The sequence below is a fragment of the Exserohilum turcica genome (assembly GCF_000359705.1).
Source record: "Exserohilum turcica Et28A unplaced genomic scaffold SETTUscaffold_23, whole genome shotgun sequence".
In the NCBI taxonomy this organism is placed as follows: Eukaryota; Fungi; Ascomycota; class Dothideomycetes; order Pleosporales; family Pleosporaceae; genus Exserohilum; species Exserohilum turcicum.
Genome location: NW_007360059.1, coordinates 127,456 through 148,614, shown reverse-complemented (window position 1 = coordinate 148,614; position 21,159 = coordinate 127,456). Strand labels below are relative to the sequence as shown.

The 21,159-nt window shown below is 47.4% G+C and overlaps 7 protein-coding genes across 7 annotated transcripts; 5 read left to right on the top strand and 2 right to left on the bottom strand.

The window, feature by feature from the left end:
* Positions 1–221: 221 nt before the first annotated feature.
* On the top strand, positions 222–1,535 carry SETTUDRAFT_55134 (uncharacterized protein; the record flags this gene model as incomplete). The annotated part of the gene is given in 3 exon segments (XM_008028236.1): positions 222–696; positions 756–1,290; positions 1,310–1,535. Coding segments are annotated over 3 exon segments (1,236 nt in total), but the record flags the coding sequence as incomplete, so codon positions are not given.
* Positions 1,536–3,855: 2,320 nt separating this feature from the next.
* On the bottom strand, positions 3,856–5,403 carry SETTUDRAFT_151673 (uncharacterized protein; the record flags this gene model as incomplete). The annotated part of the gene is made up of 2 exons (XM_008028274.1): positions 3,856–4,349; positions 4,467–5,403. The coding sequence occupies 2 exons, from the start codon at positions 5,401–5,403 to the stop codon at positions 3,856–3,858; spliced, it is 1,431 nt and encodes a 476-aa protein (XP_008026465.1).
* Positions 5,404–6,553: 1,150 nt separating this feature from the next.
* SETTUDRAFT_39910 (uncharacterized protein) lies at positions 6,554–7,669 on the top strand (the record flags this gene model as incomplete). The annotated part of the gene is made up of 1 exon (XM_008028210.1): positions 6,554–7,669. One exon carries the CDS (start codon positions 6,554–6,556, stop codon positions 7,667–7,669), a length of 1,116 nt encoding a protein of 371 aa, XP_008026401.1.
* Positions 7,670–12,974: 5,305 nt separating this feature from the next.
* SETTUDRAFT_39908 (uncharacterized protein) lies at positions 12,975–13,929 on the top strand (the record flags this gene model as incomplete). The annotated part of the gene is made up of 3 exons (XM_008028209.1): positions 12,975–13,112; positions 13,164–13,349; positions 13,399–13,929. 3 exons carry the CDS (start codon positions 12,975–12,977, stop codon positions 13,927–13,929), a joined length of 855 nt encoding a protein of 284 aa, XP_008026400.1.
* Positions 13,930–16,258: 2,329 nt separating this feature from the next.
* SETTUDRAFT_49783 (uncharacterized protein) lies at positions 16,259–16,717 on the top strand (the record flags this gene model as incomplete). The annotated part of the gene is made up of 1 exon (XM_008028235.1): positions 16,259–16,717. A coding segment is annotated over one exon (459 nt), but the record flags the coding sequence as incomplete, so codon positions are not given.
* A 1,332-nt stretch (positions 16,718–18,049) lies between these two features.
* Positions 18,050–18,711, bottom strand: SETTUDRAFT_39906 (uncharacterized protein; the record flags this gene model as incomplete). Its single annotated transcript, XM_008028208.1, has 2 exons — positions 18,050–18,509; positions 18,566–18,711. The coding sequence occupies 2 exons, from the start codon at positions 18,709–18,711 to the stop codon at positions 18,050–18,052; spliced, it is 606 nt and encodes a 201-aa protein (XP_008026399.1).
* Positions 18,712–19,181: 470 nt separating this feature from the next.
* SETTUDRAFT_110763 (uncharacterized protein) lies at positions 19,182–20,894 on the top strand (the record flags this gene model as incomplete). Its single annotated transcript, XM_008028273.1, has 4 exons — positions 19,182–19,315; positions 19,377–19,601; positions 19,672–20,521; positions 20,577–20,894. 4 exons carry the CDS (start codon positions 19,182–19,184, stop codon positions 20,892–20,894), a joined length of 1,527 nt encoding a protein of 508 aa, XP_008026464.1.
* Positions 20,895–21,159: the final 265 nt, after the last annotated feature.

Here is a 21,159-nt window from a genome sequence, read left to right as displayed (position 1 = left end):
CCACAGTATCTCGAAACTCAAGGAGAAAGCACGCTCCTGCTGCAATGGAGCGACAAGCCTCTGATGGAGAACTCTCATACGCTCCTGACCGCCGTTCCTGGAGCAGCGCTGTTGCACCATACGTGTCTATATCAAGGAAGCCACCGACCTCTTTGTCCAAAGAGGCACTGAGCTATATCCCTCAACCACCCTTCGAGCGTGGGTATGAACATACCCAATCTCTAGTCGAACGCTGGTTAAGCAACTGTTCATGTATCTATAAGCAAGAGGAGATGGCCCCCTCAACACCTCGAAGCGCATCCATCAGTTTGCACCACAGCATGAACCGGCACAGACATGGACAAGGATCTCAAACTTCCACTCGAACCAAAATTCCACAACCGCAAACGTACCGAAAACGAAACATGCACCATGCTGGTGTCCACATAGGGCAGTTGGCTGAGCTCCCCGTTGGAATCGACGAACAGGTGCGAGGAATACTTGGGATAAGGTCATGGGGAGATCGGGTGGCAGCTCCAAATACACTCGAAACAGAATCACGATTCACCGGCCTAGCAGAGCGTTTCCTAGCCGACTCAAAAAAGAATGCTAGTGATTGTTCGCTTGAGGCGGATTGGCAGTTGAGTCTGAGCAGCGTGGTGAGAGCCATAGCAGATTTTTCAAATGGCGTGGTAGGAGCACACGCTACCGAGAAAGGTAAATTTATTTTTCCCAGTCAAAGGGTTAACAATACGAAAGCTAACGCTATATTTTAGTCTGGAATTCAGACCTCAAACCCACAGCTTCATTGCTTGACGAGTCGCATGATGAAGTCCAGCGTGGAACGGCCGTCACGTTCACATCGACACAACCCAGATTTCCTAGCTTCACCCAAAGCCGCGTTACAACCGACTCTACTGACAATTTGGGGTCGGTATCCATGCCTTCATACTCTGAATCGGTAGCATCAACTACCAGCACTCAGGCGGCAGGCCCATACTACATTACGACTCCGAAACCAGACATAACTGTCGGACTCGCGGACACTGCATTCATACTCAACCATCAGCGACTCCTCGTCGACCACCAGGCAGCCGGGTCAACAATAAGCGACCCCCATGCGGCCGAGATAGGTATACGGTTCCCATTTTTGATTGTTGAATCAAAAGGTTGGAGTTCGAAGGGGACCCTCATCAGTGCACAGAATCAAGCTGCTGTCGGCGGTGCATGTATGCTCAAGATTTTGAAGGACCTCAGCTACCAGGCCATGCGTGGACCAGGCACCGACCTCAAATCGGACCTCGCAGAACAGTCGACAACGCTGATAGAGCCATCTTCCATGCCAGCGCTTTGTTTTTTCCATCGTGAACGAGGGGCCTGTATATGAGCTATGGGTCCATTTTGAGTTTGAAGATACGTTTCACATGCAGAATCTCCAGACGTGGCGTACTACAAAACAACGCGGTGCGGAAGAGCTGGTAAATTCTCTTGGTCACATAATGGAATGGGGCAAAGGAAAGTTTAAGGACTGCATTGTGGACAGGCTGGAACAGTTGTCGATGCGTGGCCCAAGTTTCTATACGTAGACACGAGTTGTATTATTAGAAGCGAGTAACTTTCTGTTACTCATATGCAGCTCCTGTTCATGGAGGATAACTTGCGATGCACGAAGTCATTCTTTCACCTGTTATTTTTTCGATAAGAACCAAAAATCGGATAGTCTATATGATTGGCCCAAGTTACAGTTTATAGTCTTTGCGCCACCCCTGAGCGGTGCCCACTGAGTTACAAGCCCATGCAACAGCAATTTGATCAAAAACAAAATTGTTTGGTGTGCTTGGCGTTCGAGAATGCTAAGGCTCCATCCTCCAAGTGCCGAGCAATGGATCTGCGTACACCAGTTTGTTAACCGATCTGTGACCCTGGCGGCTGGTAGGAGTTCATCAAATTTATGGATGTATTTGTAGGTAGCGGTATCCGTCTCCTCTTCGCGCAAAACAAAAGCGCCATGTGAAACTATTGGCTAGTGTAAATTTATATAGGTTCGTCATGGTGTTTTGATTGCTATCATTATTAAATGCAGGCGAGATGAATTCATAGAGTCGCACTCTTATCTTACATAGTAACTGTTCTCCTTATAATTACTACTAGTAGTAGTTTTAATAGTACAGAACAGCCCTAGAGAGCCACAAGTACCTCCAGAGTGCGACTTTGCTACACTCTCTACTCTCACGTCTGAGCTACAGGCCTAGGTCAAGCTAGAAATCCAAGCTGCCCTTGCACACGGGCCCAAAGAAAGAGATGATTATTATTACTCAGGTATATTTTGCTGCGTGACAGGGCCAGCACCAACAAGGATATAGCCTCTTTCTCTAATACAGGCCTGAACTAACTTCATCCTAGAGCTCAAAAGATTCGCCCGTCACCAAGCTAGGGCATTGACCGAAGAGCTGAAGAGGTTCCGTGCACGGGGTGCGAGAAACCCCACAACAGGTCTCACTGATTATCGAAACATTCTTAACTCCATAGATGTCCGCAAACACCTTCTGCGCTTCCTCGCTGATGGTCGCTGAAGATTAAGTGTGCCCGCTGACCAAATAGAGCCCATGGCCGTGACTGCTGCCACGTTTCTGCTACTCAATCCTGTTCCAGTAATCGACCATATTGAAATTTCCCTATACTTGTTCATCTGGAGAGATACGGAGACGGCGGTAGAAGTGATATGCGACCATGTGAGGATCGTTGCGTGAATTCTCACTAGCGATTTGGACGCGGGCATCGCTAAACGCAGCCTTCCATTCATCATACCGTGGTCAATGTCGCATAAGACTATTGCAATGAAGATCGGTGGCACTAGAGGTCAGGAAAAGACTTGGGCAACCAAGCATGCGTACCATGGCTTCGACTATCTTCATCCTGCCTGCCTATTGTGGAGGCGTACCTCAGAGGCTCGCAGAAAAACGCGTCATGCGGTTCAAGATTCGACGCGACTCATCATTATCCTCGCCAAACGCATTGCGGAGGTGGTCCAATGTTAGGTCCTTGTTCTACAGAACAATCTTCTTCACAAAGAAACCTGCTTTGTCGTCGCTATTATGCTGCATAATGGTGCTGAAAGCAACGCAACGGAACCTCAGATGCTGGATGAAGCGCATAACCTTGTAAAGCATCATGTGCCGAGCGTATTCCGTGAACTTGATATCCTGTTGGCGAGGTGTGAGGTACTCGGCGCGACCGCTGAGATACAATCCAGGAAATGCAAGACTTTGTTGCCCGGGTACGCTGGTATTCCGAGATCGGAGTCAACTGAGGTTTCGATATGCATATGGATGGCAAACGAAGTGGTTGAAGACCAATACGCCGCTGAGTCTCCTGAGACTGAAGCTGTTCATTGATGGCAGCAACCTCATTTGGTTGAACGCTTAGCTCGACACTGCTCGCACCTCGGGGCCGGAGTTGCTAACCATCCGCTTCATAGATGGGCCGCATGGAAAAAGCCGCGGAATTTTAACGAAGACAGCTAGTTTTGAGGTTTGATCATGATATAATATGAACAAATCTAGCAGACGGATAAGACGAATAGAATACAGGTTGTAATTCCACGAGATGACCAAGAGAAGGAGCACGATCGCCTCTAGCAGCACAAAGATCAACAAATCTGCTGTCCTGCTTATGCATCGCCTACTATTCACATGCCACTCGTAAGAATTCGTAGCTTGGCGCGATCGTATTTTTTGACGCCGCATCCTAGAAGAATCAAAACATACGCTACCAACGTCCGAACCTACATGGGGAAATCCCTTGCGCCTTAGTAGTAAGACACCTAATCGCAGCACCAGACTAGTGACCGGGCCTGCAATATACCTATGATACACATTACATACCAACATTAAGAAAATCACTGAACGCAGAGCCAAACGCTTTGCAGATTTGTGTCTTCGGTTCTGCACATACGTTGTGAGAGAAGTAATGGGCTCCATACCACCGCGTGATCTCATTAACAAAGAACGACTTGCCAATGGTTTCCATGTCTGCAACGCCGATATCGAGGCGAACTCCCACCTCAAGCGACTCGAAAACGACTGTGCTGTCGGGCCGCGCACGTAAACTTTCGAAAATGAAGAGTGCAAATCGAACAAGATCCGACGGTTTAAGTTCGGGTTCCAAGTCCTCCGCGAGAAACTCTCGTACTGCAAGTGCCTGGGTGTCTTTGTTGAACGAAGTCTTTGCAATGGCAATGACTTTGCCAATGCGATGACGAAGACCCTTCTTGTCTGGTTCAGTCGCAATGAAAACTCTGAACTCGCATCTTGGGAGGGATGGGACAAATTCTTGATAGAACCAATGTACCGAACGATCCGCAACACTTGCTTTTAACTTAGAATTCCCCGTTTTGCGTGATTTGGTTTTCCGACACCCATATCCCTGTGGCAAGGTTTCCTGCGCATGCGTCTCTCGATCACACGTAAGCTGGCGTCGTTCTTCACGCTTACAAATATGGACGTGCGCAGCGCAGCCACTCTGGGTTCTCTTGTGTACCGTTTGCTCGTGGTCCCGAAGCTGGCATGGGCCATGACCAAAACATGTCCTGGGCCGGTATGAGAATTCTGGTCGGGATGACTGGGCTATATCATCTAGGGCACGGATGTCCCCTAGCTTGTTCATTTCCTGCTGCGCTTCTTCCTCGTTTGGATACACCCGGAACGATGCTGGATGGATGTGCTTCAGCAGCCGTACTGCGCTGTAGACGCTGTCAAGTGTAGGGTTGGTAGGCTCGTCAGTGGTCCAGTGCAGAAACAATACACTTCGTAACGGCTTTTCATTCTCATCTGTGCAGGAGCTAAGCAACAGATTGCTCTCAAGCTGTTGCGTTAACCAGTCCCATGTATGCGTGTCGACAGAAAATGAAGTCTGCACTTTGGCTTTCGTGGCTAATAGCGTGACCAAGCCTTGATGTATATAGGATCCTTCACCATCCATGGATACAACCGTGTTGCGCAACACCATGGAAGAGGCTTGTCTTAGCCAGGGATCGTGACCCAGGCTTTCGCGATCTTCAAAGAAGACTTGGATAGCAAGAGTCGCGGTTTCATTGAGTGGTTTCGTGTCAGGAAAAGAAACCCATATCAGCTTCTCCCACGACGCATTTGGTGCATAGGGAAAAGGCGTGATCGCTGCTGCTTGTGCAGATGATGAGAGTCGGTGAGTTTCATCGAGGTCGTTATCCTGGGCCGGAAGAGTATTCGTTCCAGCGCGTCTTGCTCTTTGGCTCTGGTTTTTACGGTCTCTATGAGATTGGCAATAAGTGTGTCCTTGAGGGACCTCCTTGCACGATAAACTGGAACCACAAAACCCGCTATTTTTGTGGGCTTTCAGACGCCCTCGGTACGTTGCGTTGGATCTTTGTTTGCTGGGAGGGGGCATGGAGAGGGTTAAGCGTGAGGCAGGGCGTGAGGCGGGGCGTGAGGCAGGGCGTGAGGTGGGGCGTGAGGTGGGGCGTGAGGCGGGGCGTGAGGCCTGTTTGGGGGAGGGGAGCTGGGCATTAAATGTTGTTCGCCCTTTGTACTACGAAAGTGGCACAGTAGCTTCCAAAGCCGCCAAAAAGCGAGCTTAGCCTATCTGAGTTAGGCCCGGGCTCCCGAATGGTGATTTTCCTTTTCGGTTCGGATCAGCGTTGGTGACTTCAGGTTGTCTGCACTTGCGGGCTTGTGCTCATAGTTTCTTTTTCCGGGCGCCTTTTGTAGTTTCTTGCCATTTCTGTTTTTAGTTCCTCCGTACCGTGTGAGGAACGTAACTGTCAATGAGGGCAAGGGCGCTCAGGCGTCCGTCGCTCGAGCAGCGGCGACGGACTACGCTGTTCGTGATGGATGCACAGTGCTTCGAATCCTCACAGACTAGTAGGCAGTATGAACTAGTCGTTTTGGAGGGTTCTATAGAACGCGCGTCTGTCGTCAGACAAAGAGACTGCGATTTGGATGTTGCCGCTCAATTGACGAATAATGCGCAATGCAGATCGAGAAAGACTAGCTGCAAAATGCTGTCTTACAGTACAACATCCAGAACAGAGCAACGAAAGGTGGCCATGACAGGTAGTATGCAATAGTGATGGCGGTGAGGCCGCGGGCCTCCTCCGCCAAAGCGCTATGTCTTACAACGCCGGGCTACAGCCGCTCCTGTGCTCGCCATGAATTTCATTGCAATTTGGAGGCAGCTGGAGACCCCCAAATCTAATGATATAGATTTACTTGGTCAACCTGAAGAACCATACATAGATTTGGCAACGAGCATGCATTTAAGTTCCTTCACTGCCCAGAGGTAAACGAGTGATTTCAATTACTCTCCGGGGTTCTTACTTGTAGTGATGGTTGTTTTAATCTAGAGGGCGTTTGCAGTTGAACCGTGCCTTCACTTTTCTAGGTGAACGCGAATCTTTGGCCACTCTACATGATCTTTCCACTCTGTCCACTCACTTCGATTACCTCACAAATCAAACTGCTCTGACGCTTACAAACTTGTTCTCCCACATTATCTGCCCACATTGCTCTTCTGATCTCCCACAGCTCCCTCAATCAACATGGTTGGCTTGTCTGAAAAGTTCGCCGGTCCAGGTTTAGAAGACTTCGATATCTATCGAAACCTTGGCTTGGACCCTCACGACAAGAGTAGCAGCATTAACAACATTGAAGACCTTAAAAGGCTTGCGAAGAAGGCCCAGATGAAGCTCCACCCAGACAGATTAAACCGCATGGAGTCCTCCGCACCTGAAGGCGTAGATTTGGCCACGCTCAATGGGCTCGTAGATCGTTTGGCAAGATGCCTACACCTACAGGCGGACGCCTTTATCGAGCTGAAGGAGCGTGCTAAAGATAAATGGCGAAGCACATGGAAGATCACGGACGAGATTGGCGACTGGGACCCGCATGGGCCCTCTCCATACCCTAAGAAGAGGACTAGACAAATGGACGCTCAGTATCCAACCGATTCAACCACAGGCAGTTGTCCTTGTGAACGACCGCCTGAACCACATGTGCATTGTTACGCTAAGAATAACACGCGTTCGTATTCAACCAGGGCTCGCCCAGGTGATACCGAAGATGATCCTATCCCAGTCATTAGTGACGATGAGGAAGAGGACGTGCGCCTAGGTTTAGATGAAGCTCACTCGGTTCACTTAGGTGACAAAAAAGAAGATCCTATCCCAATCATCAGCGACGATGACGAAGAAGCTGATCCTGCAGCTGCCACCTCTTCTATACCACCGCTTGCCGACCCTCGACACTATGTTGGCCAATTTCGAGCTCACATGCAGCATACAAACAATCGCGCAACATTCAGATACGAACTGAGCAGTCAACAATTGAAAGAGTTGGGCGAAAGATTCGTGCAATCCGAACAAGGAAACAAAAATTTTAGTCCGATTGCTGTCATTGGGGTGGTACGGAAGCATGGTGATCATGATACCAATGCTATTCCAGAGTACGTGGTAACAGCTTGCCTGGGATCCAACTCCGTCAGACTGAGAGTTTGGAATCAAGATATCCGCTGCCAAAAATTGCCAGACTGGGTAAAGGGGAAACGGAGGAGCATGGTTCGTGAGGATTTTGGCGCACTGGGCTATCAATTTTCTCCTTTTGATCATTTGACAAGGAATGAACTAGAAACACATTTGAGGAGTATGGTCAAAGAGTAGTACTCGTGATCTGTCGTTGCGTCGACGGGACTTTTACGGAGGCATTTATCTCGATATGAACGATAGTCGTAGAGAAATACTGTTAGCGTAACCTATCCACTAGGGTATCCGTGCAGGTAAAAGCAATGCTTGAAATTTTTTTCTTAATCAAGGACGCTGGGTCGTGAGGAAAGCATTATATGTGCTACTGATAGAAGAATCAGTGCACCTGACCAACTTCAAGTCGTTGTGTCCGAATTACAAGGGCCATCAGAGTTCTCGCCCTGACGGACGCTCTCAGCATCGCTCAAGAATTTGGTGTCGGACTCGCAGAATCTACCCAGAAGCATCTCTAGGCGCCGAGACCATGTTGTGATATTTATCTCATTTGATTCGTTCCTATCAAAACTCTGATGATGAGAACATTCAAGACTACCTTTCTATACTACTGTTCTATAAAATGGGTGTCTCCGAAAAAAAAAGAGAAATAAAAAATTGGAGTGTGCAATAGGGCACGTCTGGATGGGCTGATTCAGAATCCACCAAGGATTGAGGAATTTTCATCGAGGATAGACACTGATGGAATCTGTCACGCGATATCATGAAGACATTGAGGAAATATGGCGGATCGAGGTGATTCACCGATACGTGCCACGCGATTGAGGCAAGCTGGTTATATGGTATCTATGGTTTAGCCGCCTGTTTCGGTGGCAGCTGGGCACGGCGATCTGGGCGAGTGGTGGGAAGAGGTGTATATGTATGGGACACAGAGCCTGAGAAGCTGTGAGCGGAACCCGTGCGCAAAGGAAAGCATGACGGGAGCGCACTGGTGAAGCAAACCAGGTGCAGATAGTCGCAGGGCATTGAGTGAGGGAGAAGAGGAGGAGCCGGAGGGGGCAGGGGGGAAGAAGACCGGCCACCGAAAACCGAGCTGTGGATTACGAACCGAACCGGCTGAAACGGGCGTACGGATGAAAATTAAGCCATGGTAGCAAGGATCCAAGGCCATGTGGCGTCGATATAGTATATCCACTACGCGCAGGCGCTATTGTATACCGACTAGGACGAAACTGTGGACGAGGGTGACAATAAGATATTTGGTATCCAAGCCGGCCATGGCGGTAGCGAGGTTGGCGCGATTCACGAACGCCCGCTGATTGAGGCTGTGTTCAGTGTGGAGGCGAAGCCGTTTGGGTTGCGGATGGCGAGCATGGAGTAGCATGCGTTTTTGCAGCTACCATCGGCCCCAGCCTCGGACCTGTTCTGAAGGTGGCGCCTGTAGGCTTCGTGGCATTCCGCATACATGGGCACTTCCGTTCGTTCATTCGTTCGTTCGTTTCGTTTAAACCGTTTATATACATTTAACCGTTTAACCGTTTGTAGATACTCGAAAACTGTTTAAACGGTTAAACGGGGTTTCAGCCTTGGCGATAGAAAAATCTTCGAAGTTCCTCGATATCAGTCTCAAAACATTAACTATACCAAGTTCACAAAGTTATCTTTTGGCTATCAATATGTCGTCTAGCGCATCATCTATTGTTAATGCTACGGAAACCCCCCAAGATGTCAACAGATTACCGCCAAACTTCCTCTCAATCATGGAGATTACGAAGGAGCGTTCAAATACACGCGGACGCAAGTCTGGAGGTAAAACCTTCTATGCTTGCACTGTGTGTCGAGATAAACGATACGACCACAAGGTAAATGCTGCCAATCACGTCAGAAACAATCATCCCATCGCATCCAGATCCACCAGGTCCGTATCGGGTACCCAGCGCTCAATCTCCGCGCATTTTCGCCCTATAGCAAGCGAGGATGCGATTCGAAATGCTTTCAACCCGCAAGCATATCAGGAAGCATTAATCAGTATACTCACGCGTCGAAGAGTGCCCTTTTCGGCTATTGAATGGAATGAGTTTAAACAACTAGCTCTCGCGTGTAACCCATACATCAAAGACTCCCTCATCACCTCACGGCGCACGATGGTCCGATACATTGCAGCAAACTATGATTTTTACAGCAGCGAGATTAAGGACAGCCTTACCACCACATCAAGTCCGATCCATATCTCAACAGACCTCTGGACATCGCCACATAGACACTCTCTACTTGCTGTGTGTGCACAGTGGGTAGATAAAGACTATAAGCTTTGTAAGGCACTACTATCTCTTCCAGAATGTCTAGAGAGTCATTCTGGAGAAATTCAAGCGCAGGCAGTTATCGATACTCTAGAGAAATATGGGATACAGTCAAAACTTGGATGGCACACGGGTGACAACGCGACGTCAAACGACACATGCCTCGAGTCTGTACAACGCAAGCTAATAAGTAGATATGGGGTTAGTCAATTACGCAGTGTAGGCTATAGACTGACATTAAATAGATTAAATTCAATGCAAAAGGACGTCGCATACGCTGTATCGCGCATATTATTAACCTCTCTCTTCAAGCCTTCCTTCTCGCATCTTCTAAAGAGGCTCTCGTCGCAGCACTCGAGGCAGCATCCGGTGTCACTGGAGAGGAGCTTCTTTCTCAGTTTTCTGAGGTCCTAGCTTCTCATCGGAAGAAGGCTGCTGCCGAACGAAATACAGCAAAGAGAAAGAACGGAGAGCCGGCCAGAAAGCACAGGCGCAAGGGCAGCACAGCTAGCAATGCTTCCGTAATATCGACTGAAGACTTTAGCGGCGTTGAAAATGTCCCTGCATTGCGCAAGCTTCATGGCTTAGCTGTGTGGCTAAGGTCATCAACCCTCCACCAGAATGCGTGGGATAAGGCAGTAGGACTGCGTTTGGGAATAGATAACCGCACCCGCTGGTCGTCCTGGTACCAGGTCATTGATCGTGCGATTAGAAAAAAGGACAAAATCCAGTCCTTCATGTCTGATCACGAAGATGCTATTGGAGACAGCCGGCTACTGGTTAGAGATTGGGAATTGCTAGGCAAAGCACACACGTTTCTTCAACCATTTGCTTCAGCAACATTGTACGCAGAAGGAGACGACTCGTCTATCTCACAATCGTTGATGCTAATGGATATGTTGTTACTCCATTATGAAGAACAACAGGTAACTACCCTTCAATTTATCCACATCAAGTCGATCACTAACATTTTATTAGAAGATATATCAATCGGGCGAACACAAAGACGAACAGATAGTTCGGGCTATTGATATGGGATGGTTTATCCTTTCTAAATACTACCGCTCAACTGAGGAGGTCCCTGTATACGCCGCCGCTCTCCTTCTTGATCCCCGCAAACGAATCGCGTATATCAAGCAGAACTGGCCAGAGGAATGGCATGAAGATACTATTGCCTCGGCTACAGCATTCTGGCAAGCGGAATTCAATCACGGACCCCCCAGCGAATATCTTTCTACTCCTACAACAATGCCGCCACCACTGGCAAAGAAGCAGAATCAACTCGCGATACTATCAAAGAAGCTGGAGGTTAAGACTATCAATGCGAGTGTTAGTGATGATTTTACCAGCTTCATTAATGGCATGGCAACAGATATCCCTCCAGATTGTACGCCTCTGGGATGGTGGTGTCAGCCACAGCAGAGAAGGCAGTATCCGAAACTTAGCCGTATGGCGATTAGTGTTCTGTCTATCCCAGCGGAGTCGTCGGAGCCTGAGAGGACGTTTTCCGGGGCAAGAAGGACATGTTCATGGGATAGACTACGAATCACATGCAAAACTATCGAGATGATTGAATGTACGGGCAATTGGCTGCGTCAGGGACTTATACGGCCTCTCCATGAGAACGGGATGGGCTTAATCGGAATCCCGCGGCCGGAAGGTGACTCTCAGGATGTTGAGGATGATAGCGGTCATTATTTCGACTGGTATTAGAGTAAGTAGTCGCTATAGATATTTCTCGCTAGTATGCATCGTTCATTTGTTCGTTTAAATCGTTTATTCGTTCGTTTAACCGTTTGCAACATTCTTAAACCGTTCAACCGTTTGAGAAATTTTCGACCGTTTAAACGGTTTGCCCATGTATGTAGACACTGTTTCACTTCAGAAAACTTCCCACCGCTTATGCGTTTATTATGTCAAAAGTCTAATGAATACGTATTGAGTAATGATTCCCAAAGACCTGCAACATTAGGCAGACAAAGGTCTCGTTGCAGAGTGCTGGTTTCTTTTGATAGTTCAATGTCTCAATTCGGTTGTGTAATTAACTATGACTATGCTTTGTTGTATCGGAATTTTATCCGCGTAGTTGAGCTCACTAAACCTTGCAACAGTAAATGATGTAACGTTACAGTTTGTTCTCGCTCATCTCGAAACGAATAAGTGGCGGAATAGCCAAGGCATGGCCGTCGGCTGCGCGAATTTTGAGTTTTACTGCCTGCTGCATACAAAGGAGGGAAGCGACGCTTAGTCTGATGACTTCTCCGTTTGGTCATTACACTATGTGAGAAGCCAAGTCAAAAGGTCTGATGTTCATCTACGCAATTCAATATCTGTTGTGGTGATAGATTCTGAGCGACTTACCGATAGTTACTAATAGTTAAATGGATTATTCGAATATTTTGTATCTTAACAAGACGACTGATTAATTGCTAAAAGCACATGTACACTAGGTATAGGCTATGCTGGACACTAGCCGCAACCCAACACAGCCACTATAAATACTATCAACCTATTGACAGTGGTGATCTACTAAAGGATGGGTTCTTGCCTTGCCTCGCCTCGCCTATCTCCCAGGTTTTTTTATTAGAACACTCAGTGTCTGTACCACCTCTTCATCGGGTAGCACACCTGTAGTTTTGACAGAACGTCTCTTTTCCTGCAATGTATCTTACATCACAGGCCAAAATTTGGAAATATAACTCGATATCCCGTGCAGCAAGCCGGATGCGAAGGTTATCTGATCTATCTACTAGCGGAGTGTTGTAATCGATAATGAATAGACATTTTGCTAGTCTCTAACGTTTTTTGAATCCAGGCCACGTCCTTTTTCGGAATCATCTAAAGTTCTATGACTACATGGTTAGGCACTATTCATTCCATATTATGGCTGAATAAGCTGCTAATAATAGTAACGTCACCCTTAGTCGGTTGGCATAAGCCTTTTCGCTCGGCCATGTGCAAGGTTTTGCTTAATAGGAAGTCAGCATGAAGGAAGCGTGCGTAGTCTAGTGACATTACTACTTACATGATCTGCAGAAAGAGACGAGAATATATGAGGATTCTGTCCTTCTAGTACATTTCTGATCGTCAACCAGATTTTTGTGGTTTTTCTAACATGCTTAACGAGCATCACTGATAACTAATCAATTTCGCCACTGGACTAGTTCTAGACACGTAAGAAATATGCCATGCTCAAGATATTTGTATCGAAACCAATCATTGACGATGTCTCAAACAAGGATGTTCAAACAATTGATCAGGAACGGACATACATAGAAGTACTAGTCCCAAACAGTGAGGATGAGTCGGTCACGGCCGAGACAAAGGTGCTACTGATGAACTCACAGCTGTTTTGCCTATGATTAACTTCAAACAAGAAAAACCGTCCTCAGAAGCAACCCAGTCCTGGTTCCATCAAGAACAAGGAGCGAATAAATACACCCAAAAAACGTTTCAAGAGGCAGCCATGCGCTGGTGTCACTGTTAATAGTGGTGACAGAAACGCGACATCAGAAGCGAGAACTTTCAAGTCACGCCAGAAGGGTGATACCTCACAAGATCTTGTCAGTCTTCGGCCGAGATCATACTCCAGTCCACTAAATTATGTGATAGGCCTTCATGGAGGGGGTGTGTGACGGGAACTCGGAGTTGATTTATCATGCCATTGACGGATGGGAAAGATGCAACAATGATTTGGCATATTGGAAGAAAGAAAGCATCAAGCGGCAGATAAGATTGATCCGAAAATGCCGAGATTACGTGAGACTTGAAGAGTGGAAGCGCAAGCTAAAAATCGAGAATTCTAAGCTTGAAAATGAAAAAAGTGAGCTTAGAAGAGAGATCAGGAAGTGTGAAGAAGAGATCAGAAATCTTAAAGGAAAGAAGATCCAAGCTGAAGAAAGGATGATTCAGGCTGAAGAGAAATTACACGAAGTCGAGATGAGTCACGCTAAACTTGAAAAGCAGAACAGCGAATATAAAAAGAAAATCAATCGCCAGCAAAGAGGCATAGTTAAGCTCCAGAGAATGTACCAGGAAAAGGACAATGAGTTGCAGAAACATGGTCTGACTCCTTCACTATTGCTGCAAGTGAATCGGCTCTATGAAAAGCTACAGCTAGCGCACATACAATCTGACGCTTGAAACAGTAACCTATCATTGCTAGGAGCAGAATTGACTAGCTTAGAGCGCGGCAAGTTTGGTAATTACCCAGAATTATTCATAAAGATGTAATTGTGCCTAAGTATGCTAAGTTATACATCTGCTTGTTTCCTTAAGTCGGTCTGTGCGCCTAGAAAAATTCCTTTCATCTTCACACACATGCCATTTATTCCGAAAATCTTCATATCCCACTATCAGGAATAAGATGGATCCATATATCAATGTGAGATACGAGCAAGCTACAGCATATGGAGACCCTTGTGTAACAGGCTGAACGCCCTTTGGATAGCTCCTTGATGGAATCTCGGTTAAGCAGCAGACGCCAGGTCTTACTCTACCACCCGGCATCTGTGCGACGCCCGAGCGGCGCTCAGACGACGCGCTCAGACACTCGGTACAACCTTTCTCTGAAGAGTAAATAAACACTACGCAAGTAGACTATATAGCTCTCTATCGAATACAACCTCTTGTGTACCTCGCAATTGCTTCCCGGAGCGCAGCCCCTTACACCCTGAGACCCCCAAAAGCCTCTCATCAAAAATCAAGCCTTGATGATCCAAGTCAATACTAACTCAAGCCCCGCAATAAGAAGGAAGTTTATCTGCCTCATCAATCACAAGGTAATTCCATGACATATCCCGTTGTAACATTCCTGAGAACTGTGTTCAATGCGACTCGTTACTATTGATGCGATCTTCCATGGCAACATGCAGCATAGTCAACTCGTAAGCTGCTTTTGCAACTATATCGTCTTGTTCTAGCGGTCTATTCAACTCACTCATAGTAGCATTACGCGTGTAGCGAACCACCTTTGCCAACCCACACAGTGTCCAGACAACTTGCCAGCAAGGTGTGCTTACTCGCCTCTAACTAAGCGTCAGCCGTGAGAATCATCCGTACCATATCATCCACCCCATATCTCTATGCAAACACCGTCTCTGTTGATCGAATCAAGCAGTATCCTATTGCCAAGTTGCTGTAAGTGTGAAGAATTTATGCCTTACCAGTTGCAATCGGTAGTGTTTGGGTTGTTCCTAACCTGAGAAGCACAGCGGCTTTGTCAGCCCCCAGTTGGTCTCACGGGTGTGATCGACTCTAATAGTCTTCTTGTTTCCGGGAAAAGTATGAACCACGCCGGTGAAAGAAAACGTTGTTGGCTCTGCGAAAAACATCGATCTGGTCATGCCCCACATGATCAAGGATGGAGCGCGCAAATTTGCAGGAGACCGGAATGCGCCGAAAGCAAACGCTTGCTCAAACGCATACTTCAGAAAATCTCAGAATCCAATAGCAATGTTGCCAAACTAGATTTGGACATTCATCACTACCATCACTTCAGCCAAAATACCGAGGCTAACCCGAGTCGAACGCACATGTACAGCTCTGAGCTCCACGGCGAATCTCTCACAAGGAATACTTAACTCATTCAGAGTCTGTCTATATTGGAGGAAATGCCGAATCATTCGAACATATCGGTGTACAGAGGCTCCCTTGAGATGCCCGATAGGCTTTGTTGTGGATTTTCTCGTTTGACAGTTTTGCGCATTAGTTCAAGTAAATAAATCAGTTATGCTCACACTTGAACTCCAACAGATGGATGGACTCGGATCTTTTCAAGCTGAATGCGATAGGCGTTGCGAAACAACCAACAGCAAATGTATGCTCTATCTGCTTCGTCGCATCTATGCTAGAAGAAAAATGAGAAATCGCGCAAATCTCATTGGTTTTTTTTTTTGCGTACATCAATGACGCAGAACTAGCACCGAAGATATGGGGTATCTACTCGCAAGAACACTTGATAACCATTCGAATTTGGGGTTCATAGGTCGAAAACATCACTCGTGAGGGTGCGAAGACGTAATTGTTACTATGGAAAATCAGCTGTTGGCGGTCACTGACGGTATTCCGGAAGAGCTTACTGGATGACGAAGGAACGTTGATGTCAACTGATTGGTTAACTAGTTAGTTAGTTAACTGACTACTTGGCGATGTGCTTATGTAAAGAATAATCAGGTGACTAACTAAGTTAGTTAATCCAATACTTTCTCAGCCGACTTACTAATGAAAGCCGACTTTGTCTTTAAGATATGGATACCTGTGCCTATATGTAGATCCTCGCTTAGAGTATTTACTATATGTTTTCTGATTCAACGGCGTGAGAGAATACGATACCATGTAAGATGCACTAGAGTATTGCCGCGGCAGCCGCACACGCTTTCCAGCCGGGCGAAATCCGAACGGCGCATGAGTTAAAAGCCGTCCACTCTCTCACAGGCTTGCTCACACGTTCTTTCCCTACCATTGGCTCAACATGGCTCCGTACCTGACTAGGCTTGACCAATTGTCAAATCTCATCGATCATATTGCCGAAGAAGCAACCAAGATTACAATACGCACGTTCGCTCCCGCGCCAGGTGTGGAAGAGGCCTATCTTCCGTGTATCGACGAATTTGTCTTGTATATCACTATACGGTCTTACACCACCGTCCCGGAACTTCTCATGTGTCTCGTGTATCTCTCACGGTTCCACAGATGCATGCCTCTCGCTGGTGTCACAGAAAGACCGTTTACCACTCATCGGGTCTTCCTAGCTGCCATGATGCTGGCGCATAAAGTCCACAACGATGATAGCGTAAACAACACTTGTTGGGCGGAGTGTAGTGCGATTCCTGAATGCGGTTTCCCTGGCTTCTCGAATGTGGAGCTGAATTTGATCGAGATGCACTTTTTAGCTTGTCTTGATTGGGATGTACACATCAGCGCCAGCCTCTATGATTTGCTCGCTCAACAGATGGAGCTAGATTGGGCTTGCGGATGCACTATGTATATCGATGTGTGGAAAAACTCCGCGCATCAACTATCACACTGCTTCACCTGCCTCATACCGAGCTACGCTCAAGTACAGATGCAGAAGAAAGTACATGCGAGAGAAAGATCTCGCCTTTTGCAACATCCACATGGCGACCAATCCCTTATGGCACCACACCACCAAGCTGCATTTCCCGGTCACAACACGCTGGAGACTGAGAAGACGAACGCCACTTGAGTTTCTATTATCTATAGAAATTCGGCATCTGACTAGTCGAGAGTGCATTCTTTGCACAGCGTGACACAAGGAATTGACTTCACAAGTGTGTGCTGAATCTCGTGCACTCGTATATTCCTAAGTCTAGGGCGCATGCTGGAGAGGAATGTTGAGATGGAATAGGCAAACGATCGCAGGATTCATACGGCAAGATAGACGCAAGCCACGAGTATGGAACATGGATGTAATCAAATAGGTATCAGGAACTGATCTGAAATCCGTCTATCGCAGGTTTTTGGTTCTGAACAGGGAATTTGTCGCAAGATGTGGTTGTTCTCATATTTAAGTATTAAAAACTAGATCGCTACAATTGACAAAGCAAACATAGCATGGCACTGAATTTCTCAAACATACCTGTGCCTGTTTGCGCACCTTATAAACACCTTGCGCATTCGTAATAACATACGACTAAGTGTATTACCTTCTTTCAAGTCGAGTTATGTGGTTCTTTTACAAAAGAAATTTCTGTTTGCTCTTGGCACTATTAGACCCGAATACTAGTGGCTGCTTGGCCGCAAGACCAACGAATACAAGTCGGAACGAGGGCAGCAGCAACACTGATATGTACCATTGCCTGTGACCACTTGTCAGATAAGTGGCAGAATCCGGGTGGGACTGAGCACCCGGATTCTGTGATCCGGGCCGATTAGGGTCGAGCGCCAAGGTCTAACCCTAGGCAAGGCTGATACTCAGCCGCCTACCTGAGACAATAGCGACAGCGCTCATAAGGCAGCGCGCTGGCGCGCTGCTAGAGAAAGAGAGCAATCAATACGATCAGTTTCTACTATCAAGTTTATCACAGTCTTTTATCACAGTGATCCAATCAATCCTTGATCAACAACCCCTCACAGTCTGACACCACTACACATGTCCCGCACTGATTCTCATTCAAAAGAGTGTGTTTGCTCCTGAACTACTCTTTGTATCATAGACGCGAACTATTATCCTCCCCGCTGCCTAGATCGATTCCACATCGAAGTTAGGAATATCTGTGACGTTTTCCACCACTGTGCTCCTTCAAAACGACGGGTTGTTGACATAGTGCGAATAGTTGGACGGGAAAAGCGCTGATTGATTGCATATGTCCTCCTTAATAATGACGGGCGCCGGGTTGAGCCGGCCATACGATTGCAAGGAGCGGTCTGGCAAGCTGTAATAATCGATTCCCAGTCGAGGGGCGTTTGCAATAGTTTGTCCAGGCTGCATTCCTCCCTGCGATGCCTCCCAAAAAGAATGAATTCGTGCTGATGTCGAGAATTCTGAGTTGGATGCAGGAAGATGTTGTTTTTCGAGCGGTCTGCGCCTCCCGAAAGGCTCGTGATATGGAGATTCTGACGGAGTTTTGGCAATGTGTGCCGCAAGGGAAGGTAGAGTTGGGCGCTGAGAGAAGTCAGGCATCTCGACTGCGCTTTGTCGTTGGAACATCAATCTTTCCGCGTCTTGCACAATCTTCTTTAGTTTCTCATCTGTGTCATGTCTAGCTGTTGTTAGCCCGATTCAGCTAGAACCAGATGCGTTGCGGAAAGAACGTACGGCTCTACCCACGAGATGTGCTTTGATACCCAGGTACTTTCCTCTACAATTTGGATCCACTCTGGATACTTGGGATCCCAAAAATAAGGCACACCATGCGGCTTAGAATAGTGAACATGATCAAAGTTGACCGGGATCCAATTCATTGTGTTTGCATTCTATAACTATTGCTATTATCAAACCCACAGAAGGTTGGCACATTTTCAAATAGAATATATCCATCAAGAAGATTTGGGGAGTGACTATGGTGATGAGCAATAGCCGACGACATTGGTCAGGTGTGGGCCGCTCCGTAAGTAAGCGGCTTGGAAATATTGCTCCTGCAGGACGGTCAAAACGTCCGTGCGGCTCTTATGTCTGAGGCAGCTGCTCGCTTATTGTAAGCGAGGCGCTCTGCACCGTAAGCAGCTACATCCTCCAGGCGTTGCCTTTAACTAACGAAGACCCTGTTATGTAATCAAAGTGCCACAGCAATGTCAGTAACAGGACTAAGGTTTAGCTACCCACTCGATGTCTTTTGACGTAGATGTTAAGTAGCCCACCTGGCGCATCACTGCGCCATTCGGTCGTCGCGCTCTTGTATCGGTCGCCTTGCACGCACAGACGTTTTCGAATCATGTGGGTTGTTTATTCGGTTGCTGCAGCTGGCTTCCTGTGCGCTATCATCGCGTGGCACCGTCATTCGCGCCGCGACGCCAATGAGCTCCCAGAGGGCCCTCGGTGTTACCCCTTACTAGGCATGCGCTTGCTGTCACACGGCTGGTCAGACTAGATTTTCTGACGAATGTGTAGGCTGCTTCACCCTGTTGAGAACACACCCCGAGCGAACACTTCACAGATGGGCCCAGGATTATGGGTCGCTTTACTCTTTCACAATCGGCAACCAGCGCTTTGTCGTAGTGTCAGATCCGGAAATTGCGAAGTTTTTCTTATCCAGTAGAGGTTCCATCTGCTCTGACCGCAAAAAAATGTTTGTCGAGAACCACACTATATTCAAGGGCAGAGATATCATGTCTAACCCATACGGAGACACCTGGTACGTCTTATGGGCTTACGTTCACAACTCGCGTCTCCGGCAGTAGCCAGGCACTAAATTTGATTCACAGGCGCAGGAATCGCAAGCTGGCGACGATCTCGTTGGGCCGGCAAGACATCAACCAGCAAATCGGCGTTCTCGATTCGCAAACAACAAAAATGATCCGAACACTGTACACGGATGGTGCAAATGAGGAGCGCCTGCACCCCCAAATTGCCATCAAACGCTGCTCGCTCAGTTGCATAAGCGCCATCACATTCGGCTCTTCCGAGATTTCTGTCGCGCATTCCCAAGTTCTAGCCCTCTCGCGTGAGTTCATGAACATAACCGGCCCCATGTCCAATCTAGTTGACTTTGTACCTGTATGGCTACAAAACTACCTACCCTGGAAAAAGAAACTTCGCGGAAAAAAATTGCACGCATCGCTCATGGATACATACGGTCGCGAGGTGAAGCGCGTTGAGTACGACATGGAGAACGATGTGTATGTCGGAGAGTGCTTGGTTAAGACCATGATCACCAGGAAGAACAAGGATCAATTAGACGATTTAGACATGATTATGATGGCTTCAGAGTTCATGCTGCACGGTTTGGAGGCTACTACATTGATCATAGAATGGTTTAGTGCGCTAATATCCTCCCATGCCGACGTCCAACGCAAAGCTCATCAAGAACTCGACCGCATCGTTGGCCGCAGCCGCCTTCCTAACTTAGAGGACGAGGCTAATTTACCTTATTGCCGGGCCATCGTTAAGGAAGTGGAGCGATGCCATAATCCATTCTGGCAAGGCATTCCACATGCGACCAGCAAAGACCTTGTATACAACGATAAGCTCATTCCAGCCAGGTCAGTCTTAGTGTTGAACACATGGAGTATGCATCATGATCCAGATAGATGGCTCGATCCCTACAAATTTAATGTAAGCCTATCCTAATCTTTTGAAGACTCCACTGCATGACTAACGACTAGGTTAGCCTGACCGTTATCTTGACGACCACCTTTCCTCGGCCGAGTCTGCAAGACGGAACAATCCGCGTCTGCGCGACCACTGGACCTTTGGCGCTGGCCGGCGCATCTGCCCCGGGATGCACGTTGCACAACGTCAAATCTGGCTCGCCGTAACGAAGATGCTTTGGGCATTTGAACTGCAAGAGGTGCCAGACCAGTCTGTTGACCTGGAAGAGTACGATGATGGAAGTGGACGGAGCCCTCTCCCGTTTAAGATTAAACTTCGGCCTAGGTTCAAGGAGGTTGACAAAGTGATCACTGAAGCCGACACATCTTGGAATTAGATGTATCATAGCCTTCCTGTTGCATCTACACATAAACAATAAACAAGCAGCGGGATGACCACCCTACGTAAGTGCTATGGAAAAAATTGCGAAGGGGGTCAGAGCGTATGCACAGTGATAGTGGTGGCGGATTGGAACCTGATACGGTTATCTTTCACGAAGACACAGCTTTAACCTCAAGAAGACACTCATAGAGAGCGTGCCTAAAGCTTTCGTTTGAGACGCTGCACTTTACGCGCTGTAAACGAGTCAGAATAACGCGACT